The following is a 27476-nucleotide window of genomic DNA, read 5'->3' on the forward strand; positions in this document are numbered from 1 at the left end:
TGAGAGGGTGTTGATTCTCTGCTCAGATGTTCACACACTGGACTGGTGACGGTGCGGTATTATAATATTATCCCTGACTTACCCAGGTGGTCACTGCCTTCCGCAGGAGGGCTTCTCCTTAAATTCTCCATAATGCAAGAAATCCATTCCACAGTAACTCAGAGAACCATTCATAAGACAGTGCTCCTTTGCAAAAGGAAACAAAGCTGGCTAACTCTTAGCATATTTGTTAAAACAGAAACAACGTAATAATTTGGTCCAAAAATTAAAGACCAATGAGGGTAAGTTGACTGCAAGATCTGAAGATGTTGCAAATGAATTTTTTTAAAAATCTGAGAAATTATGAAAAAATATGGAAAATTAAATTTCATGTCTAACCTAATCTGAATCTGATAAACTCCAATCTCATATAACATTCTCTAAACTCCACAGAGTGGTCAATAAGTTTTAAAAATGCAAAGTCCCCAGATAAGATAGTTTCACAGCTGAGTAGTATAACTAATTTTTGAATGAATTAAAACACTCTTTGTCAGAGACATTAAATGAAATTATGGTAAGTCATGTTTTTGCTAAAACATGGGAAATGGCAAGAATAGTGGTAATAAATAAAGATCCTTCTAAATCCAGTGGTACTATCATATAGCACTCCTGAATCAGGACTTTAAAATATGGAGCTCAATTCTAGGAAATAGATTAGATACAGTAATGCATAAATAGCAGAAGATAAAACCCGGTTCATTAGGGGGCATAAACGCTCTTCAAACATACATGTGTTAAATATTCATGCTATATAAAGAATGAAACCAAAACATTCGGCAACTGAGCCATTTCCAGATCCAAGGTACGACTGTAATATGATGCCACAATGTTACCACACTTACTATGATGGTATCATCCAGATCGTTCAACTGTACTGGAACGGAGTCTACAGAGTTAAGCAAATGCATTGTCGTATTGCTCAGAATTAGACAAAGGCATAATTAAAACCAAGCATTGTACCAAAATACTGCTTGAAATTTGGAAGAAATTCCTACCTATGAAAACCTGCAGAGCATGACTGAGAGGCAAGGGTGAGTTGGGGAATGGAAAACTGGGTGAAGGGAGAAGTCGCAGCAATCAGCAACACCCCAGACTGCAGTCTGTATGGGAAAATCCAACCGAAAGACCAATTGTGTATCGAGGAGGTAGTGATTCTAACATGGTTACCCTTCCTGCCTCTGCTCCTTCCCCCTCCCTTGCAGTTGCTAAGTTTTTGAAGGTGTGAGAACCTTCTCTGGTGTCAAAATCAGTTGAGAATAGCTGAAGCCCCACTCACAGCTACCTGAATCAGTCTAGGAAAACAATGCTGAGAACCTTCTCTGATGTCTGAAATTGTTACTGGAGGGAGGGCATTGAAAGGAGGTGGCTATCTATAAAAATCAGATGGTTTGAGCAGAGAAACTTAGAAGCTTGTGCACGGACTGATTGGCTGCAGGGCAATGCAATCCAAGGCTACCTGAGGGAGTCACTTCACCACTTCTTTGAGGGCTTCCAAGTGACAGATAGAACTGCATGTCCTGGTATGTATATATATGTATTGCTTGCTATTTAGGAATAAAATCCTCTTCTCACCCACTTGCGTTTCGTATTGCTTCTGAATCTTAAACAAAACAACCACCTTGCATTTGGCAAGACGCATTCTTTGGTTACATATCACACTAGTTCTATTAAATACTCATGAGGAAACAGCCACAGCCAATTAAATAATAGAAACACTTCAGAAGGCAGAGACAGCTATGTGTTTATTTTAAAGCTTATAAACCACCCTTTCAGCAAAAGCTCTCAGGCTAGCGTGCCTTGAAAGCAATGCACACAAATACATTGAACTTCAAATGTACAGTACAAAAATGTTGGCCTTTACACAACGACAATAAAAAAATGCACAGAAACCTGAAACCCCAGCTACACAAAATGCTGGAATTCCTGCACAATTCTGCCTCAGCCTAGTGCTGGGAGGACAAAAGTGGTACCAGGCAAGCTTCTTTGGAAAGGGAATTCTAATTATGAGGTGCCACAGGTGAAAGACGCCCTCCAGTCAGTTCTCACCTGAACTTCAGATAGCAGGAAGACTTGGTCAACGTCCAACTAGGACAGCAAGGTTCACACAGGTTTGTGTGGCACGAGGGTGTCCTTCACAATACAGTAATTTAGGATCAATGAATACATACTATTCAAAGTGGGCAGGAAGGAGGAGAGCACGGAGGTGGCCACAGGTAACATAAAGAGAAGTCACTGACACACAAAGTGCCTCTGTTAGTGGAATGTTTCAAGCAGCTGTGAGGAACCTGTGGCCCTCCAGATGTTGCTGGTCTCAAACTCCCATCAGCTCCAGCAAGTCCATGACCAGGGATGAAGGGAATTAGAGTAACAACATCTGGAGGGACCACAGGTGTCCTGTTCCTGGTCTGAAGGGATGACAAGCAGTTTTTCTGTCCATGTGGAGTAGCTACCACCAATACTCTGGAGTGAGGGTAAAGACTCCAGTGATGACTTGTCTAAATCAGAAGGGACAGGACTCAGGCCCAATGGCTGAATGCGGTCCTCTGGTCCTGGCTATATGGCCCTCAAGATTCCCCCACCAGGCCGTGTCTTTTTATAAGGCAGCACTACACCTCCCAAGCCACAACCCTCATTGGCCCAGTTTCACTCCCTCATGTGCTTCTTACTGTCCGGAATGCACTTCTGAATTTTTGAGGCTGCTTCTCACACGAGTAGTGTGTGTGTGTGTGTGTGTGTGTGTGTGTGTGTAGCAACCTCCAAGGCATGGCACAAAAACTTAAAAATTTTGAATGAGAAAAGTGCTCCAACTACTTTTGCCTAACCAACACACATGTGGCCCCAGAAAATTTGCCCCGTGAGGAAATGTAACCCTTGGGTTGAAAAGGAAGAGAGAGAAAACACCACCACCCCCAACCTAAATTAAGAAGTTTGCATAGGCCAGTCTCTAAAAACCAGTGTGCAATGCAGCCAATCCAGGTAGGGATTACTGCAAGCCAATCAGGACAGAGAATGTTCCTGAAGCAGGAAGTGGGCTCTGTGCAGCTGTAGCCCACATTTCCACACTGTTTGTTGGGGGCTGGGAATCTGGACAACTCTGGTTTGAGACTCAGGTTCCCAGCCACATCTACAGCATAACCTGTGCAGGCATGGGAGTCCTAGAATTCTGTATTTCCATCCCTTGGAACCTCACATTCTTCACCCAGGAAAGTATTATTTGTACAGGCCAAGGGAAGGGCTGTGGTAGAAGCACATGTAGGCATCACAAAGCAGCCGGCGGGCATATATGGGCAAGGATTTAGGATCCAGGCCTTGGAGTGCCTCAGGGGGCATTGCCAAATAGTCCGCTACTTCCGAGCAGGGCGTGACTTGGGGAATGTTAAAGCCATTCAGCCCACCTGGAAAAATAGAGAAATTAATAGGGTTAGTAGGAGGAGGAGAAGACAAGGAGAAAAAGTAAGCAAAAGGCTCCCCAAAAAGTGTATCTACATGGGGGGAAATAACTATTAGTTCATTCAGTTTATATCCCACCCTTCAGGCAACATGCTCTGTTGAAAGCTGCCTGGAGTGGGTGGGGAAACCCAGCCAGATGGGCGGGGCAGAAATAAATAATAACGATAACGATAACAATAATAATTATTCTGATCAGCAGGCCCAAGAGGCTCAGTGGTTTAGACCACAGCACTGCGCCACCCACACCCCTTTTTCCTAGTTTATGACAGGAAGTAGCTCTGGGTGTTCTTCCAAACAGGCAGGATAAGGCCACTCACCCTCACGGTCAGCCATACTGTCAAAGAAGAGCCACTGGTGAACATCTGGGCCATGGCGGGTAAACGCTACGTAGTGGCTGGTCTCGATGCAAAGGACGCCGAAGAGCTGCATGGTCTGGCGGGGGATGAAGTCAGGCAAGGAGCCCAAGCGGGAAAGCTCCTCGGGGAGATGCAGAGGGCGAGGTTGGTGGCTGCGCCGGGCACGGTGTTTATGGACCTACAGAGGGCAGGAAATGAGGTAGAAAAAAGAGGGAAGGTCTTCTCCCTCGCTCATAATACTAGAAACTCAAGGACATCCAGCGGATGCTGCATATTGGAAGGTTCAGGGCAGGCAAAATAAAGTGCTTTTCCACACAGAACGTGTGGATATGATATTCCCAAAACCACAAGAGAGAAAAGAGCTCTTGTGCTCAGTTCCACAGGCAACTGGTTGGCCACTGCAGGAACAGGAAGCTAGACTAGATGGGTCACTTGCCCAATCCAGCAGGACAAATAATGATGATAATAATAATAATATATTTATACCCCACCCATCCAGCTGGGTTTTCCCAGCCACTCTGGGCAGCTCCCAACAGAATATTAAAAGCATGACAAAACATCAAACATTAAAAATTTCCTCAAACAGGGCTGCCTTCCGATGTCTTCTAAAAGTCAAAACAGTTGTTTATTTCCCTGATGTCTGGTGGGAGGGTATTTCACATGGTGGGCACCACGACTATTATTTAGGATGGAGCTCGAGAGGTGGAGGGTCACTGAGTTTTGGCATCACACAGGGCATGACTGAAATTGGAGACTCCAAGGTCTATCCCCGACCCCAAGCTGGCACTCTTTGGTCACACCGTTAATGTGGTGGGCTGGGTATGCTAAAGTGATACCTTAAGACTGGAGCATTTGAAAGTTTTCTCAGGAGAGAGAGGGGTGGCAGAGAGAGGCAAATTTAGCTTCTTTCAGAAGAAGCAGCCACATGCTGAATGGCGCACCAGCCTGTTGGGAGGGAGAGCATGGCTGACCACCCTAAACAGAAATACTCCTGCTAGGAAGGGAGGGTGCGCTGCAATATTTTGTTGGAGGTTGAGCTTGTCCATGTTGACGGATTAAACTCATCCTTAATCCACTTGGCTGCCCAATCCCAAGATAATTAATAATAATAATAATAATAATAATAATAATAATAATAATATTTTATTTACTTATACCCCACCCATCTGGCTGGGTTTCCCCAGCCACTCTGGGCGGCTCCCAACCTAATATAAAAAACACAATCAAACATCAGTCATTGAAAAATCCCCTTAAAAGGGCTGACTTCAGTTGTTTTCTAAAAGTCAGATAGTTGTTTATTTCCTTGACATCTGATGGGAGGGCATTCCACAGGGCGGGTGCCACTACAGAGAAGGCCCTTGGCCTGGTTCTCTGTAACCTTACAATGAGGGAACCGCCAGAAGGCCCTCAGCGCTGGACCTCAGTGTCCGGGCAGAATGATGGGAGTGGAGACGCTCCTTCAGGTATACTGGGCCGAGGCCATTTAGGGCTTTAAAGGTCAGCACCAACACTTTGAATTGTGCTGAGAAACGTACTGGGAGCAATGTAAGTCTTTCAGGACCGGTGTTATATGGTCTTGGAGGCCGCTCCCAATCACCAGTCTGGCTGCCACATTCTGGATTACATTCTTCAACTACCCAATACATATTTGGGCTAAAGGTGAGATTCCCAGGTCTTAAAGAGTTTGAGGCGACTGGACTAGACAGCCTACAATCTCCCATTCCCCACTATGACTCATTTTCGCTTAAAGATATTGCAGAATTCTCTGTGAACTGCTTAAAAGACCATTTTTGTATATGTGGTATACAGATAACATGAAAGCAATGAAATTCTATCCCGCTTTGATAAGCTGGTGACCAACCCCATGGTACCTGCTGACTGCAAAGCTTGCAGAACTGCTTGATGTGGCGAGCGCCGAAGCTGTGGTCCCTGTAGCAATCCAGACACTCAGTCACAGCCAGCCCTTGGCAAATGCAGCACTCTCGAGGGCCTGCGATGGGTTGATTGGACACATTTGGGTCAGTCAAAGAAATGGAAGTCTTGGCTTAAAGACGCAAATAGCCTAAAAACACACACGCACAACAACTATAGCGATGGTAAACTAGAAGCACTTCCACTGCACTCATTCCGAAAATGCCTTTCCAACCCAGGATTGGAACTCTTGGAAAAACCTTTCTGTTCTGCAAGTTTGACTAAGAAGCCTCCCCCCCCCCCCAACAGATAAAACGAAGTCCCTTCTTCACCCAACTTTATTTCTAGAAGTCAATTATCGGAAGTTTGTGTTTTTTCCAAGGAGCTCAAAGTGGCTGAAATATAGCGAGGGGGTTGTTGTTGTTGTTTTGTTATGTTTCCTCCTTCTCCATTCCTGTCCACTTGTGGTTTTCTCCCTCCAAAGTAGACCTCTTTATTTCAGGGGCTGGGAACCCATTTTTCCAACCCAAAGGCCACGTTCCTTTGAGTAACCTCCCAGGAGCAAAAAGCCAAATGCCTGTGACTTTATTCCCCACCAGTATATCCAGGAGTAATACACCTTCTTTGTTCTTCTAACCACCAGTCTATTCATTTCTTCTCTCTCTCTCTCTTTCTCTCTCTCTCTCTCTCTCTCTCTCTCTCTCTCTCACACACACACACACACACACACACACACACCCTTCCTTCCTTCCTCACACTCATGCACCAGCCCTCAGGATCTTGCCCACTATGGAATGTGTCCCTTGGACTAAAGAATGGCTTCTCATCCTTTCTGTAAATTATTGCTTAGCTTCCGGAGGGCATGGAGATACAGCATTTTTTTTTTTAAAAAGGACAGGTTCCTCAAATCCATCTTCATTCCCACTCCTCTTTTCTTTCTCAAACACTTTCTGCACCATACCCTCTGAGACAGTCCTCTAAAAAAACAAATCATCATCACCCTTTCCCCTCTTCACTTCTGCCTCTCATCACCACCACTTACTGTCTTCCAGAAGGTCAGTGAGGTCAAGTTCCAGGCTGGGCTGTATGGTGCGAAAGGCCTTGAAGTTCTTCCCATTCCGTGGCATCTGCAGGATGAGGCAAGAGGGGGCCTGCCAGGGAGTAAGGAAGCATGGGGAATGGGAGAAGAGGGAGAATGGATGGCAGTTATTGATAGGGCCCCTTTCCATAACATTCACCACACAAATGAGGTCTCCTAAACACAGGTGACCTCCGTTTTTGGAACCTGTTTATGGTCTCTTGCAGAAACATGCATGGTGGTGGGGAACTTGATCCCAACCATCTTTCCAGTCCTTGAACTCACCTCTGTGAACTTGAGGTCCCCAGTGACCAGAGACCCCTCCAGAAGCTCCTGAACTGTGGGCACTGCCCGGGTCAGGTGATCCTCAATAAATATCTGGTAGAAAATGCAGCCGTGGGGGTCCTGACCAGCAGAGCTTCATGGGAAGAGGATAAAATAAAGGTGAGAAGACATCAACATCTAAGCGAGCCACCTACCCTATCTACTCATAGTTCACCCTTTCCTCCAATCTCCTCCCCCTCATGATTCACCCACAATTCCCCTTCACAGGAGTTGGGGAGCTAAAACGCTGTGCGAAGTGTCTCCCCACCCTCCAGTCATGCCTGGGCCACTGGCCACCTCTGCTGCTCCTGCCAGTTGGTGCTTATGCTGGAGTTGGAAGTTGCCACTTATTGACAGTCATGTGAGCTGCAGCATGACAACAACCTTACATTTTTATGTCTATAAGAAGATATACACACATGTAGCAAATGGATGGTAAGCCTTACTCACCGAATCTGGAAGAGTGGCTCCATTTTCAACACTCGGAAGAGCAGGGTGAGAAATTCCTCTGGGTCTGTGAGGGGAGAGGACATGAAGTAATCAAGCCCCACCAGCAACACCTTTTATTCAAACATATCAGTTTCCCACCCGTCACATCAATTTCTTAAAAACAAACAAAAAAACCTAACTAATCATGCTGCCTGAGTTATCAAGTTGAGAGTTAAGATCCTCATCCTTTCTGGCAACATGTTTTATACTGCAAATTGAGAACTGGATTTTAATGTAGCACTTTGGGGGCTCGTTTGTTTGATGCACAAAGAATGGGGGAACAATGCTCTGAGGTTCACAGAATCCATCTCCCTTCCTAATTCATTATACAGAGTTATCCAAAGTCCAACACACAAGCACACCACAGCGTTGCACAGGCTGCCATCAAACCTTTTTCTTCATGGGTGAAGCCAGAGGAGTGTCCAGCCGTCTCCAGAACCTTCCGCAAGGCCATAATTTTGGTGGCACAGACATATCCATTCCTGTCGCCGCAAAAAAACAAAACAACAACAACGATGGTGTTATCACCAGGTTAGATTTGAAAGAGAAAGTGGTGGTGGGGAAAAGCAGCAGCAGTATGTAACACATGCTTATAAGCAATACTACATTTTCAGCAAAATCACTCTGAATCTACTGAAATGGGAGCATTTTAACGAAATACAAGGCTCAGAAGAAACCCAAGTAGCTCAGAGGCTTGGTCAAAGAGGCTTCGCTTACCTGTACTTATTTCTTAAGGTTTACAAAGAAATGGATAAACAATCTTCTGGAACTCCTCCCCCCCCCCAATTTTCTATTTTTTCCCCATTACATGTTCACCAGCAGAAAATGTAATGGATTTCTTGGGAAGCGACTCAAAGTGTGGGAAAGCAGGACTTCCGGGTTAGCGCGATCGGCTAATGGCGGATTCCCTCCGAGCTCCGGAGGGAATCGGCTTGACAGGGGCTGGGTCTTGCCGTGCCGGCGACACGGGGACCCTCAAAAACCACGGGCATAGGAGCCCGTGGACATGGTGACTCGGCGGGCATCGTTAAGCGCCCTCCCGACTCGCGAAGGAGCCTTTTTAAAGGCTACGGAACGGGTGCCGGGGAGCGGCGTGGTGCTGTGAGTCTTCTGCTTCCCCTGCCGAGCGAAGCCGCATGCCATTTGTCGGAGAGCGCTGACTTCTTCCTACTAAAATTTGGACTTAAAATCAAGAACAACAACCCGTGAGTAATTGGGAAATTGGATTACAAATAATTTGAATATGAATTTGGCACGAGCGGGGGAGGTGAAAAAAAGGGAAGTCCGCCCCCCCCTTATTGTAAACAGTTTGAAGCAAGGAGCTGTCAACTAAGGTTGCGTGAAGAATTGGGGTAATTCGATAAAAGATATAAATTCCACAGATTTAAAGGACTAAGCTAATGTGCCGGAGGACAAAAGTTTAATTATTTGGACTAAGTACCACCTTTCTCAAGCCCGGGAGTAATCCGTGAAAAGAGCCTGCAGAGGATTTATAGAAAACTTTTGACAGCTGTCAAATTAGCTGTCAAAGCCGGAAAAATCAAAGCTTAAATTCTAACCGGCTATATTGCTACAAAATATTGAAAGTAAAGAAAGACTGATACAAATAAACTTGATTTTTGGATCGGAAGGGAAAAGAAATACTAAGTAACTAGAATCCCTCTAGAGGGGATTCTTGGATATTACAAGAATGGAATTAGGTCGGGAAATACGAGCTGACTTGCAAGAGCTTATCTTTCTCATGGGAAAGCTGCAAGAGATGATCGAGCAAGGCCATGTTTTGTCTACAAGTCCTACAAAACCGAAGTTAACAGAAAATATACCTACTGAGTTGGAAAGGGACTTGATGCTCAAAACACAGGCAGCTGGACAAGAAAAGAAACCAAAGATCAAGACATCAGCTGAACAGGAGGAGCAGAAAGAAGGGGTGGTTGAAAAGTTACAGAAGATGAAAGAGAGCCGGAGACCTGCCAAGAAGAATTCGAATTTGACTAAGATGAAAACTGGACTATTTGGGACATATAGACTTAAGAAACAGAGTTGGAGCTCCACCTGTAAACAAGTAGGCCTGGCTGGAAGAAATATGGTCAGCATTGAGAAGGTACCTTTTCGACTTGGGGTGTTCAATATGAAAGACTTTCGAAGAAGCCGGCTGAAAGGGACTGAGAGAGATTCGAGAGCCTCGGACGTAAGGTCACCAGGCTAAAAAGATGGACTAATTGGACTTTGGTTTGGGATTGAAACCGGGAAGAGAAGGGTGGGGTTTAGAAGTCCAAAGGGGGCTGGATTTTTACTTTGCAGTGTAAAATTATATGTTCTTTATTATTATAAGAATGGGGAATCTGTGGAGGGAACCAGGGACAACCTTAGGAAAGGTATCTTTTTATTTGTTGTTATATCTCTTTTTTCTTTTTCTTTTTTTATATATGATTAAGGTATATATTTTAAAAATTGTTAAACAAACTAAATTAATGGATAATAATGAACTAAGGTTTAAACTTATTATAAAGAATCACATTAACAAAGTATGGTTAAGTAAACTAACAAATTATGATTAGGACACTAAGGATAAAAACTTGTTTGAACAAACAATTGGAGTTGGAATACAATAAGGGGAGGCGTGGGGAAGTCATGAAAAGAAGTTATTGAAAATGAGACCTAAAAGGTGGAATTTTTTATGTTGTTTTTTCTGTGTGTTTTTGTTTGTGTTTCTGTTTTGTTTTTTGTAACCTTTTGAAAATTTAATAAAGATTATATATAAAAAAAAAACAAAGTGTGGGAAAGCAAAGAGTTTTTCTGAAAGACCCATCAAATTTTATACATCTTAATGTAACTTTGCCTTCACTTTCCCTCGGCGATGTCATCGCAGAGCCAAATCCAATGAACTATGCCATATTGTGACATTATCCTACCCATTACATATGGCTCCTGATGGCATAGGCCTGATCCAAGGAAGAGAAGGAAGTAGCCGAGGCATTTTAGCCATGGCTAGGGCGACACGAACTTACTTGCGCAAAGGGTTGACGATCTCCGTTCTCAGCAGATCCCGTGTTTCAGTGTAAGACGGACCATCGTTCTTGTCTGCTGGGCGCAGCAGCATCGAATCCAGCACTGAGGTAAAAGTGAACATGCTGCAAGCGAGGAAAAAAGAAAGTGTGGTTGTTGAGATGTCTGAATTCTGCCCCTACCACCTCTTAGGAGCAGCTTCTAGCGTTTAGTCCAGGGAATGGGAACGGAGAAGATGATATGTATGTCTTTTTAAGTCCAAAAGAGGACAACCAGCCTTTTATATCTATCTACCTACCTCTCTGTGTGTACAGAGTTAGAAAAGGGGATGCGGGTGGCACTGGGGTCTAAACCACTGAGACCCTTGGGCTTGCCGATCAGAAGGTTGGTGGTTCGAATCCCCGTGACAGAGTAAGCTCCCATTGCTCAGTCCTGGCTCCTGCCTACCTAGCAGTTTGAAAGCATACCAGTGCAAGTAGATAAATGGGTACTGATGTGGTGGGAAGGGAAATGGCGTTTCCATGCACTCTGGTTACTGTCACGGTGTCCTACTACGCCAATAGCGGTTTAGTCATGCTGGCCACATGACCTGGAAAGCTGTCTGAGGACAAACACGGGCTCCCTTTGCCTGAAAGAGATGAGCGCCGCAACCTTTGACTGGACTGGACTGGTCCAAGGCTCCTTTACTTTTACCTAAAGTTAGTATATTGTTCCTGTGATTTCAGCAACAAAAAAACCCTCACCCAATTTTCTTAATGAGGCAAAACATTTCAGCTTCTGCTTTCATCAGCTGCTCTAACAAAAATGAAATGATATTGCTTCCAAGCTGGCAGAAGTGGCAAAAAGAAATTTCTAGATTTGTCTGGCAGGGCAAAAAGCCCAGAATAAAATATAAAATCCTTACTGATACTAAGAATAGAGGGGGGTTTGCCCTGCCAGATTTTAAGTTATATTATGAAGCAGCAGCTTTCTGCTGGATGAAGGAATGGCTACTTCTTGAGAACACTGACATATTGGATTTAGAGGGATTTGATAATGCTTTTGGGTGGCATGCATATCTGTGGTATGATAAAGCTAAAGTTCATAAAGGCTTTAAAAATCATATTGTTAGGAAAGCACTATTTAACGTCTGGATGAGATATAAAGATTGCTGGAAAGTAAGACCCCTAGGTGGCTGTCACCAATGGAGGCTAAAGCTCTGAAAAAGCTTAATATGGAATCTAAATGGCCGAGATACTCGGAAATTTTGGAACAAGAAGGGGACAGGCTGAAATTGCAGAGTTATGAGAAACTTAAAGATAAGGTGCGGGATTGGTTACATTACTTTCAAATAAGAGAGGCCTATAACTTGGACAGGAAAAAAGGTTTCCAGGTGGAAAAATCAAAGTTAGAAACAGAATTATTAGAACCCAAAGCTAAGACACTGTCGAGAATGTATGATTTGCTGTTGAAATGGAATACGGAGGAGGAAACGGTTAAATCGGCTATGATAAAATGGGCACAAGACATTGGTCATAATATTATGTTTGCTGACTGGGAACGGTTGTGGACCACCGGTATGAAATTTACGGCATGTAATGCCTTAAGAGAAAATATTATGAAAATGATTTATAGGTGGTACATGACACCAGTCAAGCTTGCAAAAATCTATCATTTGCCTGATAACAAATGTTGGAAATGTAAAGAAACCGAAGGGACATTCTTTCACCTTTGGTGGACGTGCCCAAAGATCAAGGCGTTCTGGGAAATGATCTATAATGAACTGAAAAAAGTATTTAAGTATACTTTTCTGAAGAAACCAGAGGCCTTCCTCCTGGGCATAGTCGGCCAACTGGTGCCAAAGAAGGATAGAACTTTTTTTATGTATGCCACAGCAGCAGCAAGAATACTCATCGCAAAGCATTGGAAGACGCAAGATTTACCCACCTTGGAAGAATGGCAGATGCAAGTGATCGAATATATGGAAATGGCGGAGATGACCGGCAGAATCCGAGATCAAGGAGAGGAGCAGATGGAAGAGGATTGGAAGAAGTTTAAAATTTATCTACAAAAATACTGTAAAATTTATGAATCTTGAAGGCTCTGAAAATGAAGCTAAGGGGTTCTAGCGATTAAGATAATTTAGACTATAAAGGGATGGATAAAAATCTAGAATGAATATTAAACGATCTTGCTGAATTAACTTTTAAAATAGAATACAAGAAGGGAAGGCGGGTGGAAGCAAAGAGAGTAAGGTATTGAAAGTTACTAACATAAAAGAGTGTTCTTTTTATGCTAAAAAATTTTTTTTTCTTTGTATTTTTTCTTTTTTTTGTCTTTTCTTTTTGTTTGTTGTTGTTGGAATTGTTGATGTTTGGTGATTGTTTTTTCTTATCTTTGTTGTTTCCTTTGTGGATGTTAATTTTTTTTGTTTTTGTGGAAAATTTTCAATAAAATATCATTATAAAAAAAAACAAAAAACAACAAGCTGGCAATTACCACCCTCTAAGATAAGATCATGCAACGTTTACATGTCCAGTTATGGAGAAGTTATCCCTCCTTGCTAAAATTGTTGGATCTGTTGGCATCTCTGCAGCAAATACTGTGGTTGTCAGAACGGAAATGTTTAATCAACTTGCCAATCCATGTTTTGGTCCCAAGTGACAGATTTGCAATTTCTAACATATGTGCAGATATTCCGGCACGTCCAAGTCCCAAGAGACTGTGATCTACTCACAGTATAAAAAGACTGACTGTGATCTACTCATTGTCATTGCCAGGAGTTGTTGACCTTTTTTTATGGGAGGGTTGGCGAAAGGTGATCACTAAACTTCATTCCGTGATCTACCTGCAACACCCCCGCAATCTACCAGTAGATTGTGATCTGCCTGTTGGACATGCCTGTATCTACATGAAATAATTTTTGTGGGGTGATATCCAACAGTCATCCTGTTTACACAAGGAATTTCCCTTCCCTCTCCTCCTCCAAGATCTGTTCAGAGCTTCCACCTGCTCCAGTCTTAGGAAGCAAATTTCTTGGTCTCTGCATCACATCAGCTTACCAGAAGAGAGTGGCATCCAGGTAGCAGGAGTTGCAGTGACCTTGGATCCCCTTCTTCCATCCCGAGAGATGCTCCATGCCCTGGTCACCTAGCGGCGGCGGTGGCGTGTCCTCTTCCACTCTGCTGCTGGTGTACCCACGGAAGTCTTCGGGAGGATGGGGAGAGAGGGAGAACAGGTGAGGAACAACACAGGGCCTCCTGGCATCTTGCCCTTTGCCTGGTTGCTCACGGATTTGACCTTGTGCTTTATAGGCAGTGGAGATGCCTCTGGGGTTCCCAGTGAGCTGCTAAACATTAGAAGTGACAGGGAAAACGGGTCGGTCTTTCTCCTCCCCCCCCCCCCCAGGATGAAATCACTGTGTACACATGGGAAGCTGCATGACACCAAGTCAGTCCATCGGGCCATTTAGTTCATTATTGTCTACATCGGTGTTTCCCAAACCTGGGTCTCCAGCTGTTGTTGGACTACAGCTCCCATCATCCCTAGCTAGCAAGGCCAGCGGGTCAGGGGTGATGGGAATTGTAGTTCAACAACAGCTAGAGACCCAACATTGGTCTACACCAGGCATGGCCAAACTTGGCCCTCCAGGTATTTTGGGACTACAACTACCATCATCGCTAGGACCAGTGGTCAGGGATGATGGGAACTGTAGTTCCAAAACATCTGGAGGGCCAAGTTCGGCCATGCCTGGTCTACACCAATTGGTAGTGGTTCTCCAGAATTTCTTTCTCAGCCCAACCTGGAGATGCCGAGGGCTGAACCTTGGGAAGCAGATGCTCTACCACTGATCTATGGTCCTTCCCTCATACACTGGAAGAGCAGTGGGGAGGTGATTAATGCTGCAAGATGCCTCCCAGCTTCAATGGGCACAGAACAGGGATACATCTGATGGGATGGCTTAACCTTCCAAGGAACGCTTCCAACTCTCTTGTTTGGGAGTCACTGGGCTTCAGCTCTCCTCCCTTTCCTTGCTCCTTCCACAGATAGCTAGTGTGGAATAATGGTTAAGAGTGCTGTACTAGGGGTATCTGACTCCCAGTAAGTTAGCAAAAATGTATAAGACACAGGGCCGGATTCAGGTTTGATGAGGCCCTAAGCTACTGAAGGTAATGGGGACCTTTAGTTGTCCAGCTGTCCTTTGTCAACAACAAATTGTCACTATTTTTTGTGATATTTTAGGGAGCAGGCTAGCAGGCGGGGCCTATTACTTACATCATAGGAGCCTACACAACACAAAACACTGTTGCTGTATGTAGGTTTTATTTGTTTTTTATCTTATATTTTGGAAATGTACATCCAGGTTTGTTTCCTTTACATTTTTTGAGGGCCCCCAAATGGATTAGTCTGTTTCAGACTTTAAAAAAACCTAAAACAACAATTTAACAGGAATTTTACTATCTAACGAGACCATTGATCCACATTACTTTCTATGGGAAAGCGTGCCTTAGTTTTAAAATGCTTTGGTTTTGGAACGGACTTCCAGAACGGATTAAGTTTGAGAACCAAGGTACTACTGTAATGTTTAAATTTGGATGTGTATGATTGTGTTGTTATAATTTTATACTTGTAAAATCAAAGAAAAATTATTTCAAAAAAAGAAGAGCTGTACAGTGGTACCTCCAGTTGCAGACGGGATCTGTTCCAGAGGTCTGGTCGGATCCTGAGGTTTCCGCAACCTGAGGACCACTTCTGCCCATGCACGCATGGCAAAACCCAGTAAAATACTTCCGGGTTTGCCGTGCGCAGATCCCAAAGTTTACATAACCAGAGGGTTACATAAACGGAAGTACAACTGTACTAGGAAGACTGGGGTTCGAATCTCCACTCAGCCACGGAGCTCACTGGGTGACCTTCGGCCAGTCACCACCTCTCAGCCTAACCCACCTCACAGGGTTTTCGTGAGGATAAAATGGGGAAGAGGGATAATCACATGCTCCTCCCTAGAGGAAAGATGGGACATAAACATATTTATAATGATCTATGCCATACCCAAGGGGTTGCAACGCAAAACAGGGTTCTCCAGATTCTGCAGAGAGCCGAAGCGCGAGTCGGGACGACAGTGGCGCAGCTTGACGAAAAGTGCTTTGTTGGGTTGGCAGTGGAAGTAGCGGGTCCCTCTGTACTGGCCATCCGTGCATCCCGAAGGCAGCGGTTCCTCCTGGAAAGCATACAAGGCCCATCCTTAACAAGATTCTGTAGCTGTGGTTCCTGCATTGGGGGGGAGGGGGCTTAGATTAACCTTTGGGTTCCTGCCAGCTCTACAGTTCTATGATTTTATGACCTGAAGCCTTCAGCTTGCGATGGCACATGCCATCTTTGCATACCAGCTGGGATAGCAAGACAAGACTCATCGCACCTCAACAGGTAGTAAATGAGTACCGCAGAGGGGAAATAACAGTGCTGTGAGATTTAAGTTCAAGCACATTTCACGTATGAAGGGAAGCTTTGCTTCTGCACATGACTGTGGCATGATGGGAAGTTTTGCTTCTAAGCTTTTCTTCTGCACATGCTGCACAAATTGTTCTAATACCAAGACATTCCCTCATCATCCTAGAATGTTCAGTTCATATTGAGTTCATGAAAACATTATACTCTGACCTGTTCTTAATGCATAGTTGACCACATCTATCAGAATGTAATTGTCTAAGTCTTGCTATATCAATCATTAGTTATAATTTAATTAGGAGGTTTCATGCCTGTCTAGTTCTGTGCTCCCTTTCCCAACCTTTAATCTATTGGTGATTAATGTAACCTTTGCTTTGTACTTGTGTTAACCAATCAGCAATAAGCACATATGTGGCAAATGCTGTAATATTCAATAAAAGGGACTCTCCGAGACTTGCTCGAGAGATGCCTCCCGTATGACACCTTGCCATTCGTCTGTCGCTTATTTCAACCCAACACACGTAAAACGTAAGATAGGCCTGCTGGATCAGGCCAGAGCCCAATCCAGCATTCTGTGGCTGATCGAATGCATATGGGAAGTCTGAAAATTGGACATAAGCACAACAGTACTCTGCCCACCTGCACTTCTGAGCAACTGGCAGATCCTTAATCCATTACTGCAATGGTTCAATCTTCCAGTGCTGAAGCCCTGTTTGTTTGGCTGGCCTTGCTGGATGAATGAAGTGTGTAAATTCATGGCTTTTGGCAATTTCCAAAGGGAAGGAGAGTAACTGAGCAAAACGTGTGCATCTTTGAAATGTGAAGTTTCCGAGATTAAATTAACGATTACCAATAGTTCACCCCAAGAGAGACTTGCAACTAGGCAGCTCTACATCAAACAGATGGCGGACCAGCGTTCTGCCCCCACAAGCAAAAGATAACTATTTTTGGTAGAGCATATGGAAATTCACTGCACAGATTTTATACTGAAGCCATTGTGTGCAACAAAATGAGCACGTGATTCAGGTGCCACACACCCCAGCCTGCCACACCCTTGTTCTCACCAGCTCCAGCCCAGCAATAGCTTCATCTTCATCAGGGGGCTCCCCGATCCATCGGATCACCCCGTAGATCGGCGGATCGTTCACCTCCACCACGGAATTGATCTCCAAGAGGTGGTGGTTATACTGCTTGTCCTCCTCTTCCTCTTTGTCTTCCTCCTCCTCATCTTCTTCTTCCTCCTTCTCCCCATTTTTCTTCTTCTTCAAAACTCCCAAGTCTTTGGTCTTGTGGTCCCCCAGTTCTCTGGAAGGAGCCAAGCTTAGGGGCTCCTTGGGCGAGCACTCTTCCAGTTTGGGGGGATACTTGATGGATGAGGGGGACGGGCAATCTTCAAATTCATCTGAGGTGGGTGAAGAGGAATTGCTGGGCAAAGTCTCAGGGATTCTGTCAGCTTGTTCTTTAGAGAGGGAGAGAGAGAAACAACAGCAGATTACATAATCCAGCACCTCAAGCCTAAAAATATGCTTCCAATTTGGCCGCTAACCCTCCCAAGTGTGCAGTTCTGGAGTTCAGGAGAGAATCTCAACTTTAAAATGGAGGGGCAGGGAAACCTGAACAAGTTTCTAGCCCTTAAGGGTATGCAATTGGCAATGTGGGACAATGCCTAGGAAAAATTTCGAAGGCCAACAGGAAAAGGGGAGGGGGCTGGTCTCATCGCCTGGTCCCTCTCACTAGCTGGAAGAAGAAGAATTTTGCAAAAACACAGAAAACCATCTGAATTTGCATAAAATTTATAAAATGTAACTGTCACTGGTTAATTCTGAGTGGTGTATACACAGCTTTACTGAGTTCCTGTGACTTCCGGCTGCCAAAAAGCCCCATGTAAAGATATACCTTTGCTTTACTATTGGCTGGGTAGCAATATATACTTTTTAAAAATGATGTTTGTTATCAAAATGTCATAGAACCTGACCACCTGACGCTGTTCATTATTCTATTTATTACTACTACTATTATGCAGTGGAAGACAGGAGTGCCTGGCGTGCTCTGGTCCATGGGGTCACGAAGAGTTGGACATGACTAAACAACTAAACAACAACTACTACTACTACTATTATTATTATTATGAAAAGTTGTCAAAAATTGAATAACACTTCTTAAAATCCTTTCTTAATCCCTCTGTAGCCAGCCAAGTAGTTACATGTGCCTGCTAACAAAGAAGGAGGAGGAGGAGGAGGAAGAGGAGAAGAAGGGAAACCTCAGGCCCAAGGCTCCTCTATTTGGCCCTTGAAACTCTGCCCTCACTGGTCCCAATCTGCAGTCCTGTTCAATGCCTTTGCCTGGCTGGAATTTGTCCTTGAACCCCGATTATGCCTCTTTCTTTTCCGGACAGAGGATAGGGAGGGGTTTGTGAGCATGTGTAGAAACCAGCTTGCTACACAAAGGTAAAATTAAGGTTCATTGGCCTGCCCACATTTGCCACCACTGGGATTTATTCGTATGGCTAAACTACTGTAAGTGGTAGTGGCAGCCATAAACATTTGACAGCCTTGTCTTCCATTAAATTGCCTAGAGATTGTTATCTATGTTTAGTCTTTGTGTGAAGCAAGTTCCCAAGAGAAGCAAGGTCACTGGAATGAAGCCATGCGCACGCGCAGCTTCTCTGGGACTGAAAAGTGAAACTTATGTTCTGGAAGAGGTTTGTGACTAGCTGAAGAGTGGATCAGTGAGATCGCTGAGTAGCAGTGGATCAGTGAAGCTGTGCAGAAGCAAGGACACTCTTGATGGACTGTGGTTCTTTCGGGAAGGAGAGATAGCAATTCTCTCCAAGTGTGCCTTTCTCCAAGGAAATGTTTAGGAACCTTGTATATACTGCAACCAATTAAGCTGTAAAAGCCGATATAAAAGTCATTATGTCTGACTGCTGGTCTGTCGTGTGGATTAATTGTTTTCCATCTGTGCTCTGGCATTCCACCCACACTGAGTCTCTGCTAACTGGTAACTCTGCTGGACTAGTGCCCACTGGGGAACCGTTACTGGACCCACTTGGCAGTGCATTAAGATCGGTTAAATCATAAACCCCACAGTATGCTGGGATAACCTCAGCCAGTAGAGCAGGAGACCCTTAATTTCAGGCTTGTGAGTTCAAGCCCCATGTTGGGCAAAAGATTCCTGCATTACATGGAGTTGGATTTGATGACCTTTGTGGTCCTTTCCAACTCTACAGTTCTATGAATACTAACTGATGGGATTCACAAGTGTGGAGGACGCTGCTTTTTCAGGGGTCCTGCTTCCAGGTTTCCCATAAGTATCTGGGAAGAGCACCAGACCAGAGGGACCATTCCTGGGCCCTTTTTATGCAGCCTCCAGAGGTTTGCACAGATGGAAATGAGGCCCTTGGACTGATATACCTTATCAGGAAGGAGGAGGGAGGATCAGGCTAAGGCATCACAACAAGAGGAGCTGAGCAGCTCTCCCTCTTGCTGTGCTGGGTTCAGCAGAGCAGTGCAAAGCCTCTTCAGCGAAGTGGGAGGAGGAACGCTCCCACTTCGTTGAAGAGGCTTTGTGCGGCTATCGCTGAAGCCAGAACAGCAAGAGGGATTGCTGTGCAGCTCTCCCTCTTGCTGTTCTGGCTTCAGTGACAGCTGCGCAGATAGCTGCATTCGCTCCATAAGACGCACACATATTTCCCCTTACTTTTTAGGAGGGGGAAAATGTGTCTTATAGAGCGAAAAATACGGAAGGTCCCTCAGACCTGCTACATAAAAAACAAACAAAAAACCAGGCGACATCCCAAGTACTTTCGTTATTGTACAACTCACCTTTGTGTACTTTAGAGATGGGCAGGAGCATACCATACTCAGGAGATGGGATATGGCACAGGACACGGTTTCTGAAGAGGCCATCCCAGGACCCGACCGGTTTATCCTGAATGAGACGGTGAAAAAAGAGTCTAGGGTCTCTGGACTGGCTGCTCATCCCCGTCCCCTAATCACCACGTGGCACACCTGGGGTGGGTGCTAAGGCGGACATTGCCAGCATCTGCAAAGGGCCCACACATAACAGAAAGCCCATGGATGAGAGCCCCCAGGCTTGCTGTCGTGGGGAGGTAGACTTACGGAAGGGCTTGGTGAATCCATGGAGAGTGTCTTGGGCCTTCAAAACCTGGAGCCCACACTGGGCATACCCAGAACAGTAGGTTGGAGTGAGGCGTGGAGGCCAGGGTGAGGAATTGAGGGAACACAAGAATCTGCCTTACTGAAGTGTTCCTCTTCCTTTCCTGCCTCCTTTCCTTTGTGTGCCATGTTTTGCCTGTGGGTGAGGCCTGTCTTGTTCTGACGGCACGTAAACTGCTCTGGGAGCCTTTTTGGGTTGAACAGCAGGGTACAAATGCTCTAAATCTGTGAGGAACCCTGTTTTTTCAAAAGCCAAGCCATGGACCCCCTACTTTTGACAACGTTGATATTTCTATGGTAGTTTTTGTTATGTGAACGGTGGGTTATGCAGTCGCCCTGGGACCCACGGATCACCAATTGGGAGCCACTGCACTAAATCAATCCATTAATACTGAATCAGAACAACTGGTCCATCTAGTTCAGTACTGTCTGGACTGACCGGAAGTGCTTCTCAATAATTCCAGACAGGGAATTTTTCTCAATCTCACCTGAAGATGCCATTAATTGAACCATGGATTTTCTGCATGCAAAGTAGATGCTCTACCAATGACCCAGGACTCAGGGGCGGATGAGACACAAGAAGCCATCACTAAACATGTTTCCTGAAGCACCAGGAGATTTAAAGCATGTTGGCCGGCTTTAACATGGGAATAACTAACCAACAAAGGTCCGTATAGTAAAAGCTATGGTTTTTCCAGTAGTGATGTATGGAAATGAGAGCTGGACCATAAGGAAGGCTGATCGCTGAAGAATTGATGCCTTTGAATTATGGTGCTGGAGGAGACTCTTGAGAGTCCCATGGACTGCAAGAAGATCAAACCTATCCATTCTTAAGGAAATCAGCCCTGAGTGCTCCCTGAAAGGACAGATCCTGAAGCTGAGGCTCCAATACTTTGGCCACCTCATGAGAAGAGAAGACTCCCTGGAAAAGACCCTGATGTTGGGAAAGATGGAGGGCACAAGGAGAAGGGGACGACAGAGGACGAGATGGTTGGATAGTGTTCGCGAAGCTACCAGCATGAGTTTGACCAAACTGCGGGAGGCAGTGGAAGACAGAAGTGCCTGGCGTGCTCTGGTTCATGGGGTCACGAAGAGTCGGACACAACTAAATGACTAAACAACAACTAACCAACAGAATTTATAAGGTCACAATGCCCATCATCCCCGACTTTTAACTCACTTTGGGGGATTTAGTACTCAAAATGGGTGTGAGATTAAATATTGCTTGCAGTATGGAGAGTGGGTTCCTTCAGCCTGAACCCCCCCCCCCCAATTCCTCTTTCTGCCTCCCAGCAGAGGGCAGTAGAGAAGGGTTGACGCCTCCTTACCAAGTGTATCCCCACGAACACCCCAGTCTCCTGTTTCTTGGGGAGGTAGTCGCAGTACACCACCGTGCCGGTGGGGGTGCTGTCATCCATCTTGAAGAAAACACGGTCCCCAATCTCCAGTTCTGGAGTCGACAAGGGATCTCCCGTCGTCAGCTGGATCCGCGTGCATTCCCGGGCGCTGCCTCTCGGGGGCGCCGGTGGGCTGCCTTCGGGCAAGTCATCCGGCTCAATCCGGTTGACAGGGACAAAGACTCCACAGTTCTCCCGGCAGGAGAAGAACTTGTGGCCTTTGAAAGTGCCGTCGGTGAAACCCTTCCCGGCTGCTGAGCCCTACAAAAGTCAAGGAACAGAGCTCATCTCAAAGGTGCTCCCTCCTTTTTTTCTCCCCACCCCTATTTTATCCTCACCACAACCCTGTGAGGTAGGCTAGGACAACAGACCACAACTGGCCCAATATCACAAAGTGAACTGTGTGGCCAAAGAAGGATTTGAACATGGGTCTCCCCAATGCTCTGAGAACATATTTTCTTCCATATAATTCCTTCAGCGTTCCCTACACCATTTCCTTTTTCTTGTGTGAGAGAAAGAGCTATACAGGTTGAAGCTATGCATGTGAAATCTTTTTTGTGTTTGTTGTTTTTTGCAATTATACTTTGCCCACTGAGTTCAACGTTGAAATAAATTAGGACAATGTGGGACAAGAAACAGATGGGCAGATAAAAACTGTGGTGCCTGTGTGTGTGTGTGTGTGTGTGTACAGGTCTTATCTTCCTTGGAAGAAGGAACTAGAAACCTGTGTGCTAAGGAGAGAATATATTCTTTTCTCCCCCCCCCCCCAATTTTTAAATTAATTTTCACAAAATTATAAACAAACAAAAAAACACATATCATAATCTTATTAAAAAATATACTTATTAACATTGTTAAGTGACTTCCTCGCTTCCCCTTTGTTGAATTTCCATGCATATCCATTTAACGGTTTTCCAAAAAGGAGAGAACATATTCTGCAAAAACAAACCTGCTAACGGACTCCACAGAAGATGCCCTTCCCATCAACTCACCACAAGCTCAACGCCAAAGATGATGCTGGTATTGTGCTTGCTCTTGTCTATGGGCCCACGGTATCGAATGATGCCTCGAACTTTCTTCCCGGAGGCGGAAGTGATCTGGACCCTGACTTGGTCTCCCTCCCGGAGGGCACTGAGCCGCTGCATCAACTGCTCCTTCTTGAACAGCGCAAGGCGCTCATCTCCGTTGGTCACAGCTTCCAGGAGTCCAGAACAGGCGCCCGTCAGTTCCACGGCTACCCGTGGAGGCAGCAGAACCACTTTCTCCGTATCCATGACCCTGACCCAGAAAGTTCCATCTGGCGATGCCCCACGGCCATCCTCTAGGCACAGCAGGCTGCCTCTGGCCACCTTGACCTCCCGCCCTGCCTTGCTGGGCCCCGCAAAACTTTTCACAGCAATTAAGAGTTGCCGGGGCTTCATTGCTGCTGCAGAGGTGAGAGACAAATCAATTGCCTGTGTGAGGAGAAAGGAAAAAGAACAAGACAGTTTATTAACTACAGTATTCCCTCTATTTCTGACATTCTTGCCATGAGTAGGGCTGGGCGATATCTGGTTTTCAACATTGCGATATCTCACCAGCTAAACATCGCCCGCCCTGTGGAACGCCCTCCCATCAGATGTCAAGGAAATAAACAACTACAGTGGTACCTCGGGTTAAGAACTGAATTCGTTCCGGAGGTCCATTCTTAACCTGAAACTGTTCTTAACCTGAGGTACCACTTTAGCTAATGGGGCCTCCTGCTGCTGCCACACCGCCACCACACGATTTCTGTTCTCATCCTGAAGCAAAGTTCTTAACCCGAGGTACTATTTCTGGGTTAGCAGTGTCTGTAACCTGAGGCGTCTATAACCTGAAGCACCTGTAACCCAAGGTACCACTGTATCTGACTTTTAGAAGACATCTGAAGGCAGCCCTGCTTAGGGAAGTTTTTAATATTTGAGGTTTTATCTTATTATTATTATTATTATTATTATTATTCTATTGGGAGCCACCCAGAGTGGCTGAGGAAACCCAGCCAGATGGGCAGGGTATAAATAATAAATTATTGTTGTTATTATCATCGCATTATACCGATATATCACAATGTCTGAAATAAGGATGGAGCTATGTAGAGGCATTGGCTGGCTTCACGATTTTCCCTACATTGTGATTTTTTGCATAACACACAAACACACACAGAGAGAATCATAGTACTGTAGAATAGCAGAGTTGGAAGGGAACACGGGGGTCATCTAGTCCAACGCCCTGCAATGCAGGAATCTTTTGCCTAACACGAGACTCGAACCTGCAACCTTGAGATTAAGAGTCTCATGTTCTGTGTACTGAGCAGCAATAATCTGTTTAGGTGAAGAGGAAGATCCACGTCGTGATTCGCGGTATATTGCCAGGTCAAAAATTATGAAACCGGTATCACTATATGGACTTCAAACCGGTTTTGGGAAACGAGAGCTGTTCACTGTGCAACACCAAAAGAAAGGACTACCAGGCTTAAAAGGAACTGCAAGGCTTTCAGAAGTACAGGCTTAGAGGAACAGCATCTGCTCTGTGTGCAGAAATTCCCAGGTTCGTTCCCTGAAAACTCTAGGTAGGGTTGGGACAGACCCCACCCCCTGTCTGAAAACCTGGAGCGCTGCTGCCAGTCAGTGTAGACTGAGCTAGGTGGACCAATGGTCTGACTCAGTAGGAGACAACGTCCAATGTACCTATATAAGGAATCTTCAAGGGGGGCCCCTAAAGCCAACAAACTACAGTACAGTGGTACCTCGGGTTACAGACGCTTCAGGTTACAGACTCCACGAACCCAGAAATATTACCTCAGGTTAAGAACTTTGCTTCAGGATGAGAACAGAAATCGTGCTCCGGCAGCGCAGCAGCAGCGGGAGGCCCCATTAGCTAAAGTGGTGCTTCAGGTTAAGAACAGTTTCAGGTTAAGAACGGACCTCCGGAACGAATTAAGTACTTAACCCAAGGTACCACTGTACTCTGGTTTTGGGGTTGGGGAAGGGAGACATACTCAAAACAGCCCTAGGTGCAATGCAGTGGCCATTTGAAATGGCAGTATTTTTACCCCTATTATCCACCCCAGAGTGGATAAAAATCATTGATTTTTAAAAATAAAAAAATCAGATTTGTTTCATTTAAATCAGATTTTTTAAAATTTAAATTGGATTTTTAAAATAAAATGCTTTTGGAGGAAAAATCTTTCCAAAGATAGTTTTCTATTTAAGTTACATTATAGTCCATCAGGAAATAAGGATTTGTTTTAAGTTTTTCATGTGTACTAAAACTCCGTCTAAGTGTTGTTGTTTTAAAAAAATTGTTTGACCACATCAGTTAACAAGCATGGATACATATGCTATAATGTTATTGTTTTAGTTAAATAAATTGTTCCTAAGGAAATGATTATTTTTCTCCTTCCAAAAAAGTGCAGCAGAAAAGTTGCCCAAATATAAACAGCTAACTTATTAAACCTCACAATAATTTCATAATTATCTATGTATTACTTATTGTATAACAAAATCAGTAATTTTTTATTTAACTGTAAAAAGCACTCTGAAAATTTATTATTCCAAAAATGAAACCTTCATCTGGTTGTAAATATTAAGATTACACCAGCAAGAATAAGTCTTTCTGTAAAAAAGAAATGATTTTAATCAAGTGTTACTGACTAGTGATTTAAATCAATCTGATTTAAATCAAATCCACACCATTTGGACATTTGGGGGCTATCCCTAAAACCATGGAATCTAGTCACCCATTCTATAGTGTACTGTTTTCAGTGGGACTTACATCTGAGTAAGTATATTTTTAAATTTATTTATTTTATTCCATTTTACATACACCTCCCACCCACCAAGGAACTCAAGGGGCTATACAGTGGTACCTTGGGTTAAGTACTTAATTCGTTCCGGAGGTCCGTTCTTAACCTGAAACTGTTCTTAACCTGAAGCACCACTTTAGCTAATGGGGCCTCCTGCTGCTGCCACGCCGCCGGAGCACGATTTCTGTTCTCATCCTGAAGCCAAGTTCTTAAACCGAGGTACTATTTCTGGGTTAGCGGAGTCTGTAACCTGAAGCGTATGTAACCCGAGGTACCACTGTACGTGGTTCCCGCTTTTCAGTTTATCCTCACAACAGCCCTGTGAGGTTAGGCTGAGAGATCATGACTGGGCCAAGGCCACCCAGAGACCTTCATGCCTGAGTGGGGATACAAACCCTGGTCTCCCAGGTCATCGTCCAACGCTCTAACCACTATACCACACTGGCTCCAGAATGCTGGGCTCTGGGTGTATAAAAACGCCCAGGAACCTTGCAAATTACCAACAGCATATACACAGAGACACCTCCCACCCTTTGCTCACACCCACACCAAACCTTTATAGCATATGGATACCCCCCCCCCAAACAATATTGGGAACTGCAGTTTGTTAAGGGAGCTGGGAATTGCAGCCCTGTGAAGTGTAAACTAGAGTTCCCATGATACATTTGGGGAAGGTGTGTGCTTTAAATGTATGCTGTGGATGTGACCTGTGCTTTTCTGGTTTAGGACCAGGTTTCCTGAAGCACCAACCTTCCCCAACCTTGTGCCCTCCAGATTAGAACCAAAGCAGTGTGAATGACCCAAGCACAAACAGTATTGAAAGCTGGGAGGTATGTGACTTCCCCATTAGCACCATGAGCACAAATAATCATAAACTTGAAATCAAAACAACATTTGGAGGGGTCTTCTCTCTACCACTTTGTGTTCAAACATACCTTAAAGCTGGAACACCTTTAATTGAATGAGGGTATTGGCCTATACTTGTTGCCATACTGGATCCAGTATATGCAAATAAGATATATTTTATTCATATTGGCATTTGCATACCAAGTTATATGCACAGATGATTAATATATTTTTCACTCCCCTGCGCCTTTAGAATTAAATTGCAGACTTTTCTAACCCACAGATAAAGTAAAATAGAAAGAGAGGAAGAGGAAATAAATGCCCCAAGAAAAAAATTAGTCAAACTCAGGAATTTCCCTGTCAACACCCTGTTTCCTTCCTTCCACCACAGGATTGCAAACTTTAGAAACCACCCCTTTTAAAAACAGCTTGAATCTAAAGACTCATAAGCCTCATCAACTTTGTCTCCCAAAAAACTTTAATTGGCTGTAAGCTCTGCACCAAACTGGAACAGGAGCAAGCCAGGTTGGCTTTTGTCTGGTCAGTTGGCAATCGCATGGCCCTCAAAGTTCTTAGCCACCGTGTTATTCCTCCATGCATGCATATTTCTTAATTTCTGAAAGAATGCAAAGGTTACCAGGCTTTAGGCCTAATTAAAAATCACCCCCGAGGACTACCTTTGCATTCAACACCCGCTGTGGAATGTCCCGATCTGCGAGCCCTGGGAGACACTCTGCACGTGCTCAGATGCCTTCCTCACATCCCAAGACGTTCCCATCACGGCTAAGCCTCTGGCTGGCACTGACCCACGAGCGCAGACACACCCCGACCTGGCGAGCCACTTAGAGGTTGCAAAAGGGAAACAAAAAGGAACTATTCGCTTTCCGAAACAAGTTAGCATTTGAAAACAAACAAAAACAAACATATAGATAAGCAGATTCTTGCCTATGTCCAAAAATCAGCAAGTCAAAGGCTGCCCCAAATGCAAACTCACCTCTCCCCTTCAGCTCCTACCTGGAGGCGGTGACTTAACTTTTTCAAGCGCATGCAACAAGATTTCCCCCTACTGATGTTGGAACCACGTTTAAGGAAGTTGCCTCTACTTTTAAAGGGGCGGAAGGTGAGAGCCAATGGGAAGCGACGCGAAAGGGA

General features: G+C 44.7%; 1 protein-coding gene across 2 annotated transcripts; it reads right to left on the bottom strand.

Moving 5' to 3' along the window:
- Positions 1-1763: 1763 nt before the first annotated feature.
- LOC308461098 (ubiquitin carboxyl-terminal hydrolase CYLD-like) lies at positions 1764-27420 on the bottom strand. Of its 2 annotated transcripts, none has more exons than XM_080977723.1 (15): positions 27319-27420; positions 22648-23109; positions 21587-21916; positions 19905-20010; positions 17145-17539; positions 15685-15853; positions 13695-13839; positions 10656-10778; positions 8038-8129; positions 7609-7672; positions 7120-7252; positions 6799-6907; positions 5717-5835; positions 3807-4023; positions 1764-3434 (listed from the first exon to the last, which is right to left on the bottom strand). In XM_080977723.1, exons 2-15 carry the CDS (start codon positions 23074-23076, stop codon positions 3250-3252), a joined length of 2616 nt encoding a protein of 871 aa, XP_080833849.1. In that variant the 5' UTR covers positions 23077-23109; positions 27319-27420; the 3' UTR covers positions 1764-3249. The 2 variants fall into 2 exon arrangements, with proteins under 2 accessions (XP_080833849.1, XP_080833848.1); XM_080977722.1 differs by having other exon boundaries at positions 27339-27415.
- Positions 27421-27476: the final 56 nt, after the last annotated feature.

Source organism: Podarcis pityusensis, assembly GCF_964106645.2.
Source record: "Podarcis pityusensis genome assembly, chromosome: 13".
NCBI lineage: Eukaryota > Metazoa > Chordata > Lepidosauria > Squamata > Lacertidae > Podarcis > Podarcis pityusensis.

Bases quoted from the DNA above. Each gene is read 5' to 3' on its own strand.
- LOC308461098 (XM_080977722.1), bottom strand. From the start codon at position 27,371: ATGCGCTTGAAAAAGTTAAGTCACCGCCTCCAG. The intron at 5,836-6,798 runs GTAAGTGGTGGT...AACCCATCGCAG, and splicing joins CACTGACCTTCTGGAAGACA to GCCCTCGAGAGTGCTGCATT. The intron at 3,435-3,806 runs GTGAGTGGCCTT...CTATTTTTCCAG, and splicing joins CAGTATGGCTGACCGTGAGG to GTGGGCTGAATGGCTTTAAC.